Source organism: Echinops telfairi, unplaced genomic scaffold, assembly GCF_000313985.2.
Source record: "Echinops telfairi isolate 266 unplaced genomic scaffold, ASM31398v2 ScPeMD7_8;HRSCAF=38, whole genome shotgun sequence".
In the NCBI taxonomy this organism is placed as follows: Eukaryota; Metazoa; Chordata; class Mammalia; order Afrosoricida; family Tenrecidae; genus Echinops; species Echinops telfairi.
The window spans coordinates 2,491,233-2,506,743 of record NW_022103905.1 but is presented as its reverse complement, the minus strand read 5'-3'; the positions used below and the strand labels follow the sequence as shown (position 1 = coordinate 2,506,743).

General features: G+C 42.5%; 1 protein-coding gene across 3 annotated transcripts in view; it reads right to left on the bottom strand.

Annotated features, from left to right (window-relative positions):
* Window positions 1–10,730, bottom strand: part of GOLM2 (golgi membrane protein 2) — a 98,995-nt gene extending 88,265 nt beyond the window's left edge. For 2 of the 3 annotated variants that reach the window (XM_045286489.1, XM_045286490.1), the window contains exon 1: window positions 10,347–10,730. In XM_045286489.1, the coding sequence (XP_045142424.1) occupies window positions 10,347–10,673 (327 nt within the window). In that variant the 5' untranslated portion in view covers window positions 10,674–10,730. The remainder of the gene's footprint in view (window positions 1–10,346) is intronic. The other variant, XM_045286488.1, reaches the window with a different exon arrangement.
* Window positions 10,731–15,511: the final 4,781 nt, after the last annotated feature.

The following is a 15,511-nucleotide window of genomic DNA, read 5'->3' as shown; positions in this document are numbered from 1 at the left end:
TGTTATGTCTCATAGGAATGCAGTTATTTATAACTGCAGTCATTTAGAAAGTAGTTATTGAGTACCTGCTAAGTAGGAGACCTGGGGAAACAGAGTTTTTGGCCTTGGTCTATTAAAAAAATTCACTCAATTTCAGTTTAAGAGACAACCATTGGGTACCTATGGCCTCATGGTGTTTCTCAATGTGACAACCAAGTTCTGGGGCTTCTTGGGCTTCTTAGTGTCTGGTTCATCCTGAAGGGTCCTAACCAAGTTGGAAGTGAGGGTGGAGTTATCATCACCAGGGTGGTGACCTCTTCAGTTTGCTGCTACCTCTTTTGGCTCATTGCAGTTCTGGCCAAACTTAACCCTCCCTTGGGAACACAGTGCCTGTCATTAGAGTCACAAAGAAAATTCATCTCAATGTAAAATCACCTCTGAACCCAGACTCCCTTCCTTGACTTGCCTGTTTAGACATCAGCAGCTTAAATACTCACCTCACATATGAATACCTTATTCTAAAGAGCAGCATGCTTTCCTGCCGCTTATTTTATGCCTACTTAACCTAACCAAACATTATACGAAGTGTGTATGGGCTCTTGTGAGATAGAAGGTGTTATTCTTTAGAGAAACATCTTGCTTTCTTAGAACCTGTGCATCTGAAGATGACTCCTGCCTGCTCATTCTGTCAACGTCAGAAAAAGGGTTAAGATTAGCCCAGAAATGATTCCACTGGAGCGATAGAAGACTGTTCAGTGGGAAGATTTGTCCCACAGTGACAGAATTAAACCAAACTATATTTTTAGAATGAATTTCTGATTTCTGCCATCTTCTGGAATAAATTATTTTTCTGTCTTCTATGGAAAAAACTCACTGTTTGCTTATGCATTAATCCCATCTGTCGGTCACAAGAAAAACACTTATCAACACATACTAAGTAAAAGACACTGTGCCAGGTCTGGAGATAACGCGAGTAAACACGAGCTCCAAGGTTGCGCTCTTCGCTGACTTAGAACCCAGCAAGGCGCAAAGTACTGCTCGATGTAAAACGGCTGTTCTGGAAGCCTATCACGGGGTCAGGAATGGACAGTGGAAAGGACATGAGAAGTGTGGGTAGGAGACATCAAGGCACAATGGGGCAAAAGGAAAAAAGGAAGAGTCTACCCAGAGAGTGGCATGAGTGAAGTCCTCAGGTAGGACAACCAGCATGGCAGTTAGAGGAAGTCTGCCTGGAACAGAAAGTCTTTGAAAAGAGGAGCAAATGCTGACCTAACAGCAGTGAGGGTGATTTTACAAGACTAGACAGGTCAAGTTAAGGATTTTGGATTTAACCTAAATAGTTACAAGGAGTCATGGGTGGTTTTATTTTACCCCTAATAATGAGATTTCATATACCATACAATTTACTTATTTAGATATGAAATCTAGTGGATTTTAGTATATTAAAGTCACCATGAACATCAATTAAAGAGTATTTTCATCACTCTAACCCTGAAGGTTTTAAAACAATTTTAAACTGTACTTCATTCCTCTAGTTGCTGAATGCTTCCTCCCCCCCTCCCCCCAATACCATGACCCAGTTCTACCTTATAAATCCAGCTAGACCGAAATACACACATTGATATAGATAAGAGCTCTGGATACATGGAATTCAGGACAGATAAAACCCTCAGGAACAGTAGTAGGATAGCAAGATCATGAAGATAGGGGGATGGTAGAGGGGAAGAAAGGGGGAACCCACCACAAGGTTGAATACATAGCCCACCCCCCAGGGGACAGATAACAGAAATGTGAGTGAAAGGAGTCTTACAATAGACAGTGTAAGACAAGAAATAACAATAATAATTGATCAAGGTGGGGAGGGAGGGGAAAAAGAGGAGCTAATACCAAGGGCTCAAGTAGAAAGAAAATGTTTTGGAAATGTTGATGGCAACATATGTACAAGTGTGCTTAATACAATTGAATGATGGATTTTCATAAGATTTGTAAGAGCCCCCAATGAAATGATTAATAATAATAAAATTTTAACTGTGCTATTAAAAAAAAAATTCTGCTTTATAACATAGAAAAAGTAAAAGCCCAGGAAAAGTAAAACTTTGAGTTTTTAAATACATAAAGTGAAACACCAATGAAGCAATACAAAAATAGGAAGTTTGCTGAAAAGGAATGCATATGAAACTTAACTATATGAAAATATATTCAACTCACTCATATGATAAATGTAAATGAAAACCACAATAAGATACCAAACACTAAAATAAATAAATAAAATATACCATGTTGATGAGAATAGGGAAAAAACAGGTATGCCTCATAATTACTGGTAAGAGTATAAATTGGCTCAATATTTCATTATTTTTTAAATGTGAGCTATTTAACAGAATGGATAATGCACTATTTCTTGTGCAAAAATATACATACTATACACAACTGATTTGGATATATGCAATATTTTTTTGAAAGACATACACAGATACTTAGTAATGAAATTACTGCTGGAGGAAGCTAGAAGATTAGGCTAGTATAGAGAGTTATTTTTCATTTTATACCTTTTTGAATCCTTTTAATTTTATATCATGTGCACAGATACTGTTTTTACAAAAAAGAAATAAAAAACTAAGGTTTTTAAAAGTATCGGGGCAAGTTATTTACCTTAAAAACCCACTCACCTTCATTATCGTAGGAACACGGTTAGTGGGTTCTGCGTTGGGCATACAACGCACAGTTCCAATCCACCTGTTGCTCCATGGGAAGACAAGGTTTTCTGCTTTTGTAAAGATGGACAGTCTTGGAACCCCACAGGGGCCGGTCTTTCTATTCTGCCCTCCAGGCTGCTCTGAGTCAGAATCAGCCCAATGGCAGTGAGTCTGGTGTGGTTAGTTACAGCACAGAGAACAGACTGTAGAAGGGCAATACAGATTGGAAAGAAGAGACTGGATTGATAAAGCCACAAGGTATCTGATGAGGTGGTTGGACACCTTTTCCCAACAACTTCTGTCCTAAAGGTTGCATTACTAACACTTACAGGAGCCAAGCAGGTAGGAAAGAGAGAATGTGAAGAGATAGGTAGGTGGGAGCTTTGTATCATTTTTAAGTAATTTGAGGTGGCAATACAATTACAACTAGAATTTGGCCAGAATATGGCTGACGATGCAGAGGCACAGGAATGATCATTATTAGAAAAACTGTGGAGAGCTGATTCTCAAGTTATGAAGGAACAGGCAGGCTCTAGAGAGTCAGCCATGAAATGAGCCAATTACAGTAAGCCTGACTGGAAATGGACCAGGAAGTATGTGTGGTGGGTGGGTGGGTGGGGTAGCAGGGGGTGTCTGAACTCCAGGAGCAAAGAGTGAGGCTGGGACTGGATGTGGACCAGGAACCCAGACAGACCCTGATTCTGGAGAGAAGAGTGGACAGAAATAGGAAGTAAGTATTCAATGGTAATAGCTAATACTTAGTGAATATGTTTTAAAATATTCATATGCTTAAGTCTATTTAATAGATATTTTTCCAAGCACTGTAATAAATTTATTATTTTAAATGTTACAAGAATATGTGAGCAAGATTGCTATTACTGTCATTTTACAAATGAGGAAATGAAGACACAGAAGTAATTTGCCCAAAGTTCTACACATAGTAAATGGCCTAACCAAGATTTATACCAGTTGAACACCTACTATGTGCCAAGGTTTTGACATATACATATTTGTGTAGGAGTGTGTAGGAGTGGTGTACACACACACACACACACTGAAGACACTTTTTTGGAAAACAATATAAGTGCTTGCCACCGTTCTTTCTGGCACATGACTTGCCATATTGAACCAAAGGTATAGACTGTCTCAGGGAGGATTGTGGTTGTTAAAGAAAGAAGAGGTCTTTTAGTGTTCAGCTTCAAACAGCAAAATTGACTTTTTGTTTACAGTAACAATTTTGGGGAGGAGTTTTCCTAAAATTCTAAAAGCTCCTTTTTAAGACAAATAAACTTTAAAAAAACAATGTATTGAGAGCTTGACTTGGCCCACCCAAATCACATGCTTTACTCCAAGTTTAGGCAGTAAGCAAGGAGCCTGTTAGTGCAATGGTTAAGTGCTCAGACGCTAACCGAAAGGTGGGCAGTCTGCACTCGCACAACCATTCTGTTTCCATGAAAGATGACAGCCAAAAACAAGCAGTTGTGTCACACAGGGCCACAGAGTCAAAATCGACTTCACGGGACCTAACAACAAGCAACAACACAGGTGGTAAGAACTCAAGGTAGGAGAAGGGAAATGCTCTCTGCCCGGGACACAGAAAACATAGTCTTTCTGGTAAAAATAGAAAGAAAAGACAAGAGTTTGTGTCACGGTTCCTTCTCTAGGCAGAAGCTGTTTAAGGAATAGGTTTTTTAAAAAGTAAAACCTGGGGGAATCCCAGAGAAGTGAGGTTTCTCTGGATACTAACTGGCAATTTCAAGCTGCCTTGTAAGATGTCTGCATTCTAATGCCCCAGGAAACACACACTGAAAATACCAGGATGGCAAAGTAAACTGGAGGAGGCCCAAGATCACTTTTCTGTTTCTTGTAGAGCAGAGATTCCCAGAGCTGAAAGCCAACAGCCCACCTAGCACTAATACCATTTCCCAATTAAAGGGGCAGGGCTGGAGAAGTGGCTGAACCCAGGTCAAGGTAGGAAATAAACATATGGCATGAGCCCAGAGGATCTTAGACTGCCAGAGCTTCAGAAAGTATTGCAATCATCATCAAAACAGAACATTAGGATGAGGCCTATCAAAGGGGTACAGGAGCCAACCAAAAGCACCCCACAAAGGCCAATGCTGGAACAATTTGGGCAACAAAATGATTATAACCCAAAATATAAAATAAGCCATGAGTCTATAATGACTTATTTATTGAAACTAGATAAATTGGAGAGGCATAGACAAATCTCCCATGAAGAAGAAATGCAAACAGCTTGTGGAGCTCTTTTCCCCTTAAGGGAGTAAAGCATAACTGACCGCTTTTCCAAAGAGTGCAGTGTGGAAGAGAGAGGGACAAAGAATATTTCTAGGATGGACACGCCTGACAAAGACCACGTCAAGCCAGGTAATCAACATCCACAGTGATAAATCACATTGATAACGTAGGTAAGGGGCCCTGGTGGCATAAAGTTACATGTTGGGCTTTGATCTATAAGGTCTGCAGTTCAAAAGCACCAGCCACTCGGCAGCCACAGAAACACAAAGGGGGCACTTCACCGTGTGCCCTATAGGGTCACTATGAGTTGGCATTGCCGCAATGGCAATGCGTTGAATGACACATTTAAAATGATGTGATGAGAACAGTCTTTTGCCTCTATGGTCTTTCTCCCCGAACAAACTCATTTCCCCAGTCTTGGGAGTCAAGCGTCCGATAAATCCCAGATGAGGAACATCTACAAAATGTTTAACCAGAAGTCTTTAAAACCACCAAGGTCACGAGAAACAAGGGCACTGAATAAAGTATTGACTTACGTTAACTGTAGCGTATCAATTACTGGTTAACTAATTGTGACAACGCTGCCATGTGAATGTAAAAATGTTAAAAATAGGGGAAAGTGGGTGTGGGATCTATGGGAGCTCTGAACTACCTTAGCAATATTTCTGTAAAGCTAAGACTGTTTTAAAATATAAAATTCAATTTAAATAACAAAACAAAAAAACCTGAGGAAAGCTACATGAAGGCATGTCCTCATGCATGCGCACACACACCCTCCTAAGGTGGCTAAGCGACGCAAAGGGCTCTTTGGTGTGGAACTTGCAATAGAAATGTGGGGTCGGGTGAGGAGTCACACCTCCATAGAATGCTAGTCTCTAAGAAGCTGAGAGGAATTAAGGAGGAAGGCATTCCAAACCAGTGTTGATATTTTTAGCTGAACTAAACCAACAATCCGCACCTGCGGATTTGAGGCCACTGCCTCACTGCTCTAGGGATGTGCACAGGGGCTTCAAAAGTTCACAGAAAACAATTCCATTTTCACCTTGGCAATGAGAATGCTAACAGGAACTCAGGAACCCCAACTTGACTAGTTCAAACAATAAACTAAAAAACAAACTCGCTGCCAGGGAGTCGATTCTGACCCACAGCGACCCTGCAGGACAGGTAGAGCTGTCCCTGTAGGTTTCTGAGACTAACTCTTTATGCAGGTAGAAAGCCTTCTTTTTCTCCCTTAGAGTGGCTGGTTTCAAACTGCCGACCTTGCAGTTTGCAGTCACACATAACCACTATGCCACTAGGGCTCCTTAGTTTAAACATTAAAGAAACAATTTTTTCTCACACTGACAAGTCTTCTCTGTCATCTGCAGTGTCTCTCTCAGCCATCACCTGGCACTCTGGCTCCCTCAACAGCAGGGACTACATATAGAAGCAACACTAACTAGCAGAAGAGACCGTCCCTGCACGTGTGGCTCTTCTTGAAGCGTACTGGCCTGGGATCTGCTTGAATGTGCTTCAAAATGGGCTCATCTGATTGATGCTTTCTTGTAATTAGAGGGGAACTTTTGAGCTTGGGGGAAAGAATCCCTCAGAGTACATGTGTGACTGTTTTAGGGAACAAGTAATGTTTTCCCAGGAGACTTCCTCATAACTCACAGGGCAGATCCTAAGTCCCTGTTCCTGACCCAGGGTCGGTCAGGAGTCACAGGTAGTTCGTCAGCAAAGACGAGGGAGTGAGTGTGCACAGCTGATGACTAAGCCAATGACTGGATCTGCACTGGGAAAACCCCTGAGGTGGAGACTTCACTCAAAAGGCTGAGTTAGCATTCATAAACCTGCGTTAAAAAGCAAGAGACACAATGTAATCGCCAAGTTTACTTGTTTGTCCTCCACCCACAGAGATAAGCTTTTAGATCAGTTCCAGAAAATAGGAAGCTCCAGGGTTTGGTTTTTTCCCCCCACAGTATGATTTACGGTGTCAAGTGTGATACTTTTACATAAAAGGGTAAGACAAAAAGTATTGATACTCTGGTTCCAGTTCATACATGAATGAGTTTATTCTGAAAACATCCTTTGTGAACAGTGGACGACTGCAGACAAGTTCTCCCAGGAACACCTTTGTCCTAGTCTTATTAAAGTGCCTTCAAACAGACAAACAAACAAACAAACAAAAAGGCCCAAACAATGGCTTATAAGGAGATTAGTTGGACCACTTGAATTCAAGGCATCAAGGTAAGCGCAAGTTATAGTCATTTGGGGGTGGTGGGGGTGGGGGATGATAATAAAGGGGTAATCTTGTGGGAGAAAGACAAGGCTCCTGTAAAGAGTTACAGTTTCGGAAAGTCATGAGAGCGGTTCTACCCTGTCCTACAGTCACTCTGAGTTGGCATCAACTCAGTAACAGGGAGTTTAGAAAGGTGTACTCTTAGGAGATTTTCTTGAAGGATAAGGACAATCACAGGGGGCTTATTATGAAGAATTTATAAGATAACTGACACGGCACAGATGAGAAAAAGGCCACGAAAATTTCACTGAAAATGTTTTTCCCCATTGTTAAAAATGACAGTCATTGGAGGTCACCCTCTTGAAGTTGTGTTAGATATTTTTTTCCTGTTTTTTGATATATGAAACCCAGGTGAAATAATTTGTCCCAAACTCACATAGCTAGACACTGAGCTACATCTGCAGCCTTTAAATCTTTCATGTGTTTTTAATTTGTTTACTTCTCCATATATTAAGGGAGTGGCCACACAAAGGAAACACATCTGGGCGACAATTTTCAGCCATAGCTCAGCTAGATCAAGACTCGTCCTTCTATTAACATTAAGCCTTTCAGAGCCTCTTCATTGACGTCAAGGGTGGGCATTCGTAAGCCCCTCAAACAGATGTCATAGCTAGCTCAAAACATGAAACTGTCATATAAATAACGGACAGAAATTTGAGTCAACTGTATAGAATATTAGCCAAATACTTCTAAGTGTTAAAGATAGGTAAGGTGGCATTTCTCACACTGGGGTGCTTTGCTACATTCTTCTGTACCACGGTAACAGGTGGGTAATAATAATAATCTATGCTCAAACTAATTGAGAAAGACTAAAATCGACTAATTGGCTGTGGTTTGGACTCAACAAAATTAAATAGACTTCTTTAATAATGGATTTCTCAGGCATTTATGTTATCAGGCATTATGTTATCAGGCATTATGAACTCCAAAATGAGGAATCACTACTTCTTATTTCCCTCCAGACCACCTATGAATTACATTAATTTGCTTGAACTCTATTTTGTTTAGCACCACTTTCAGAAATACTGCACTAAGAGGGAAAACAAAAGAGCAGGAACTCCATTAATAAATGGTTAAAGGGGAAGGGAAAAAAAAATCCAAGAAAAAAATAGTGAGGAAGGTAGATTGGCGAGTTCAGCATTATGGAACCAAAAAAGGAGATGGATAGTTTTCCAAAAGTGCAAGATAATCAGCAGGACGGAACTACAGAGCTGTTAAATAGATTGAGAATAGAAAACTATTTGGGGGGCTGACCAGGAATGCCACTTGTGATCCTCAAGAGAACAGCTTCAGAAAAGAATGGAAGACAAAAAACAAAACAAAAAAAAGGTTAAGATTACAAGGGGACTGAAAGAAGTATAGATGAAGCACTTACAGACTACAGAATAAAAATTAGAGCTCAATAGTTATAGCGTAAAAGAAATTAGTTGACTGTTGTGAAGGCTAGTTAGAGGACTTTATGAACCCAAACCAAACGGCCGTCAAGTTGCTTCCCACTTAGAGCAGCCTGATGGGGCAGAGTAGAACTGCCCCATAGAGGTTACAAAGCTGATGTCCTTTTGAAAACAGATCGCCACATCTCTCTCCTCTGGATGGCCGGTGAGGTCAGGCCATCCAGTATGGCGATCTCATTTTAATACTCCAAAACTTCACGGATTTTTGCCTACTCCTACCCAGAGTTTTGCAGTCTTCAAGGTTCAACCTGTGGATCCCTGGGCCTCTTCAAGGATGTCTACATCATGCTAAAGAGAAGGACTTATAGGAAACTACTTACCTCAGGACCTCATTCGTGATGAAATACAATGGGAAGCAAAGGCTAGTGACAACAGGGAAGCTGGAAGCTTAGTGAAGTTTTAATTTATAACGACTTACTAATGATTCTGATAGAATAGGCAAAGTAAAAACTGGTCATTATAGCGGGGAGAGGGTGAGGAGGGAGGGGAAAAAAACGAGGAGCTGCTACCAAGGGCTCAAGTAGAAAGCAAATGTTTTGAGAATGATGGTGGCAACAAATGTACAAATGTGCTTGACACAATGGATGAACGTATGGATTGTGATGAGTTGTACGAGTCCCCAATAAAATGATTTAAAAAACAAAACAAAACTGGTCATTATAATACACCCTGAAGATCACCAATGAGGTGCACATCTACTATCCCATCCAGAAGTTTTCACACCCCTGCTCTACCAACATAAGTTGCAAAGAGTCACAAATTATTAATAGCTCTCCAAATATGCTGTGGAAAACAAAGGCGATTTTATGAGGTCTGGTAAAAGGCCAGCTTTAAACTTTTTAAATTTAAAACTTGTCTGGGTTTCCATCTGTATCTGCATAAAACATTTGTATGCATACCACCTTTCATTTTTATTTCGTTTTCAAGAACAATAAAGGCACTACATGAGATTATCTTGCTTAGAAAAAAAAATTTTTGGCTCTTACTGGGATAATTTTGTTAACAACTCAAAGTAAACACATATCGGTAAATATGAATTAACTATGTCCAAGTCATGAGTGAGGCTCACAAATGGCCGCAGGGGCCACGTATCGAAACATATGTATCACATGAAAGCGGTAATGTCTGACTCTTTAATTACTTAATACATCACCTTAAAGAGATTTAAGAAAGTCATATTGCTTTAAAATGATAGGGTCTCCACCAGAAGCATCCGAATGACGATGAAGCTCCATTCTCTAAGGAATGAAATGAATATCGATCGGTGTGCACGGAATAAAGATGAAGCAACAACACTCACACCAAGCCTGGCTGCCTCCAGATTTGGGGATTGGTGAATGTAAAGCAGCCACATTGGCCAACGATTACTAGTGCCAGCTCAGCAGCTGACCTTAGAGAAAAGGTGGCAGCCACACTGCCCACTCTCGAGAACCAGAATTTTCAGCCAGTTTCGTCTGGCAGGGACTGGAGAATGAGGCGATGAAGGAAAGGGTGGTGGCGACAAGATGGGGAAAGTCTGATGGAACCAGGGTTGTAGGGGATAAAAGGGCCCTCCAGCGCTGCCGCCCGGGAGCGGACAGGGCAGCGGCTGGTTGGCTGGCTCCGCGTCCGCCCGCTTGCCGATCGGAAAGAATCGAGTGGGTTCTGGGGGGCTCAGGGCAAGGGGCTTGTCCTCACCTTGTCATCCTCGCATCTCTTCCCCAGGCCCTCCCGGGCCTGCAGCCGGCTGCTGAGACGGCCGTAGTCGACCTCCTTCTGGTCGATCTGTTTTTTGTGCGAGTCCACCAAGAGCAGGAGGTCCGAATTGCGCTTCTCCAGGCGTCCGCGGGCCACCTCGGTGCGCTGGACCTGGCCCTGCAGCTCGGCCACCTCCTCCTGAAGCAGGACGTGGCGGGAGGAGATGCTCCAGTAATTGAAGGCGAGGATGGCGATCACCACCAGCAGCACCACCAGCACGAGCGAGGGCAGGCGGCCAGCCCGCCGGTTGGCCCCGAACCCCACCATGGGGCCGCCCTGGGCTGTGCCCCGGAGCCCTCGCTACCGACACCTGCGAGCAGAAGCTCAGGCCTCGGCGGCTGAGCTGCCCGCGGGAAGCGACCCACGGCCGGCGGGAGGAGGAGGCTGGCCGGCCCGCCCGCCCGCCGGCTACCCGGAGAAGGGGGCGGGGCCGCAAGCCGCAGGCCCCTCCCCGCCCCCCCCCCTCCACAAATCAGGCCCAAGCACGTTCCGGAGGCTTTGAACCCGACCTTGCCCCCGTCGGCTGAAACCCAGAGACGCTAGCTACCCGAACCGTAAGCCCAATACCTCAGGGTTGGGGGCGGGGGGAAAGCCGGAAGGAGGCGGATCTACCACTTGCCCCGCCCACTGGCGGGGTCTGGGTCGCCTAGGGGGCCGTTTCCTAGTTTCCGCCGACGCCCCCTCTTCTCGCGAGAGAGGCCTTTTCTCGCCTCTTTCAACCTTATCTCGCGATGTTTATCTCTGCTGGCCAGGATGTTAGGTTAGCTTGGTGCTCCGGATTTTCTGGTTACCTGGGTCCGCGTCCCAGCAGGTGTATCTGCTTGTTACCCTTGACCTGAGGCGTCGAGAGTTCCTAGACTGCCCTTGACTTCCCGAGAGTTTTTATATTTGAAGACATCGGGCTTGCGACCGCTTTGTAGGAGAAGCAGTTCTTTGTAGGAGAGCAGTTCTGACACTATTTCCCTCAATAGAAGGGGTTGTTCTTGTTTCTGCTGATGCGTTGAGGGGAGTCGGAGAGTGGGATCATAATACCGTGGTGCCACAAACATAACGGAGAAAAGCAGAAGAAATTAAGCTTTTATAACCGAAATGTGTGGTTCTAGTCGGGTTTTCAAGGTTACAGCTTTCACCAGTGGAAAGAACTTTAGTGTGCTCCTCTCTCAAATTAAACCCGCTGTTGGCTGGTCCAGAAGCTCCCTCAATGAATAACTAACGCGCTGCTAAGGACAGGGACCATTCAGGGTTAGGAAAAAAAGAAACCACTGCTGTGGACTTGAGTCTGAGTCAGTGTTTATAGGGCAGCGTCTCTAAGACAGAGTGATACTACCCCATAAGGTTTCTGACGCTGTGAATCTAGCAGACACTTTTCTCCCAAAGAACAGCTGGCGGGTTTGAAACACCACCCTTTGGGGCTGCAGACAAGTGCTACAACCACTGCACCACTAGGACACTTTAGAAATATATTTTTTTCAAGATTGTTTTCGTACACCTAGTCTCATTATTCTCTCAATATCTAGGCACAAAGATACTTGGAAACTTTTCTCAAAGTTCCATATTATAGTCTTTGAGACAAAGTTAGGCTTAGGTCCATATCACTAGACTGACATCTTTGCTGGTTGGAATATACCAGGTTAAATTGTACTAGTGTTCAGTCTTAACTAAAGTTTTGCAGAGCAAGCCTCCTCTCTTTTACCAACATATTTTTTGTCTATGCATGAAAATTAAAAACGTTATTAGCTCTAACTTGCTTCAGGAGAAAATGGAGTTGTTTTATTTTTCAGACCTCAAGTTCAAGAAATTGCATGAGCATAAAACCGTAAGAGAGCAAAAACTTTGGTATTTACTTTTAAACTAGATTGGTATGGTTTTAAGACAGGAAGACTTGTAGTCTTTGAATAATTATTCTGTTTGTGTACCATTTAAAAAATAAAGCTTCATGCTTAATGGTCCTCACCTCAACTCACAGCCATCAGGTCAATTCCGACTCATGTCGACCCTATAGGACAAACTCACACTGTCCTTGTGGGTTTCCGAGGCTGAAACTTTTTACAGGAGTAGAAAACCTCGTCTTTCTCCATGGGAGCAGGTGATGATTTCAACCTGCTGACCCTGCAGTTAGTAGCCCAACGTGTAACCCACTATGCTACCAGAGCTCCTAGTGGTCATAGAAGAGCCTAAAAGAATGATTACAGTCCCAAAGAGAAAATACCTTTCTCTCACAGATACTGTATATAAAAATACTGTCAAAATTATTAATATTTAGTTTATATCAAACCAGCTCTTTTGGGTTTGTAAGACCTAGGAAATTCTCACCCTCAGATGACTCACTTTCTCAATAGGGCAACAATGGAGAACAGTTAGGAACTTTTACTCTTCTCCTTTCCTCAATTTAATATCAGCCTGGCTCTCTGCTCAGCCTGTAGTTGAAAAAAAATTTTTTTTTAATTTTTGTTGTGAATTGGTTGAAGGTTTAAAAGCAAATCATTTTTTCACTCCATAATTCATACACATGTTGTTTTACGTGCAATCCCCTCTGTAATAATGCATCCCACTTCTTGTGTTTATCATTTCCATTATTCCTTCCTTCCTAATCCTTCCTTCCTCTGGAGTTTCGTCTTTGGTAGCATTATCCCACTTTACAGATGCACAAATAGTTTGCCCAAACTTATCCATACTGTAAGTGATGCGGTTGGAATGTAAAGGCCAATCTTCTCTCAAAAACAAAAACCAAACAGCAAATCTATGTGACTCATAGCCACTATCTTTAAGGCAGAGTAGAACTGCCCTGTGAGGCTCCAATACTGTAACTCTTTATGGGAATAGAAAACCCTGTCTTTCTCCCCAAGAGCAGCTGATTGTTTCAAACTGCTGACCTTGTGGTTCGTAGCCCAATAGGTAACCACTACACCACCAGGGCTCTCAGGAGGGGGTGGGGATAGCAGGTCATCTCCCCCTACTAATGAGCCCAATCCAAATAGCAAAACAATATAAAAGTGCTTTTGCTATAAGCAGTCCGGATTAAGCAGTAAAGTAAAATTCAAATTCTTAGGAAAAAGCATCAGTGATGATAAATCTTGTTGATAGCACTCAACTTTCTCAAAATTATTAAGGCGACTCTGACTCATAGCTATCTTAAAGGACAAGGTAGAACATCCCCCTGTGAGTTTCTCAGACTGTAACGCTTTGTGGGAGTAGAAGCTCTGCTTTCTTCTGAGGAGTGTCTGGTTTTGAACTGCTGACCTTGGGGTTAGCAGCCCAATATGTAACCACTGCACCACAAAGGCCCTTCTTGTTGATGGCAAGTACCTTTCAAATGATGGGATGAGAATGACATTGAATGTCTAACACATTCTTCCCAGAACTGTATAATCCCAGTGTAAACCTGAGAAAAGTGTTAGACAAACCCCATTTGAGAATGTCTGACCACTACTCTTTAAAACTGTCAATGTCGTCATGAAGAAGGAAAATGTGAAAACTTTCACAGCCCAAAGGAGCCTTGACAATAAAATAGATTTTACCATGAAATACTATGTGGTAAAAACTAAGGAAACTGGACAAAAATATGGACTGTAGTTAAAATACTAATATTGGTTCGTTGATTGTGACAAATATACCTACCATACTGATGTTGGATAATAATAGTGGAAGAGGAGTGTAGGATATGTGAGGGGGCACCCCAAAAAAACCTGAAAAAATTTTTTCAAAGCTATACTTTTTTTTTTACAAAACAACCTTTATCACCTTCAAGATACCCTCCATTATACTTAATACATTTGTCAAGTCTGAGATTCCATTCTTGAAATCGTTTTTCAAACTCATTTGTTTTGATGGCTGACAGCATCTCCCTCATTTTTTTTCTTCACCTTATCCACATCTTCAAATCACTGTCCTTTCATGTCCCTCTTCGAGGAAACAAAAAGAAGTCACGGGGAGTGAGGTCAGGTGAGTAAGGTGCATTGGCACGAGAGGCATGATGTTTTTGACAAAAACTGGCCCACCGAGATGGCTGTGTAGCAGGTGCATTGTTGTGGTGGCAAAACCAATCCCTCATCTGCCACAAATCAGGCCTTTTTTGTTGCACACTGTTACGCGATCTTTTCGGAACCTCTTAACAGTCTGACTTGGTGGAACAAACTCCAAATGCACTGAGTCAACATTTTCATCCATTTGGGAAGTTGCCAGACATCCAGAATAAGGTTTGTCATCAATTGACATTTCACTTTTTTTGGAAACGAGTAAACCACTCCTACACTTGAGTTTTTCCCATAGCACTGTCCTTGAAAGCTGTGTTCAGCATCACAACAGTTTCTGCAACATGTTTCCTGAGCAGGAAACAAAATTCACAGCCTCACGCCGTTCTCTTAAATCGGCCATCCGAAAAAACGACATCCAAACAAAACTGCTTTCAGGAAAAAATTTACTGTGACCAGAGAGAACCTTCCCAGGCGAAGCCACTGGGTGCACTAACTCATAGAGAGTTGCTAGATGCTCGCCTAGTGAAAAATGTGTACTACAAAAGCTCCACCCAAGAGGAGCTTTTTTTCCATATATATATTTTTTACCCCCTGTTATGTCTCTCTCTACTCCTCAGCCTCTCAGCCACATGACCCCTTGGCCTCTTCCCTGCTCTGGCAAGTGTTACAAAGCTCCTTTCGTGTTGATAAATCCTCAAGAGGCACCCCACTCTGCAGCCCAGTCTCCTGCCCAAAGGCACTCAGCTTTACGGCTCTCATGGTCTCAGCACTCCTCTGCCATCTTTCCACGTAGGGCTCTCGGACATGCTTCACTACGGTTCTTCTTTCTTGTTGATGGTGAGGTCTTTCATGTAAAATTTTTAACATTACAAAAGAAACTTTCACCATAGGAAGATCCACATTCTCTAGCTTACAGGGTCACTTTTTAATAGGGCTGTGCTCCAACCTCTGCAGCCTTATTTTTTCCTTCTGTCCTCTGTATATTCGATTCTCAGGCTATACTTTATTTCTGAGCCTTTGTGTAGCTATTCTCATACTTGAATGCCTCCCCAACTTCCTTCTTTCATTTCCATTTATTCATGTATTTACCTTTTTATTAATTATAATAGTACGATGTTCTCAGATACCCAT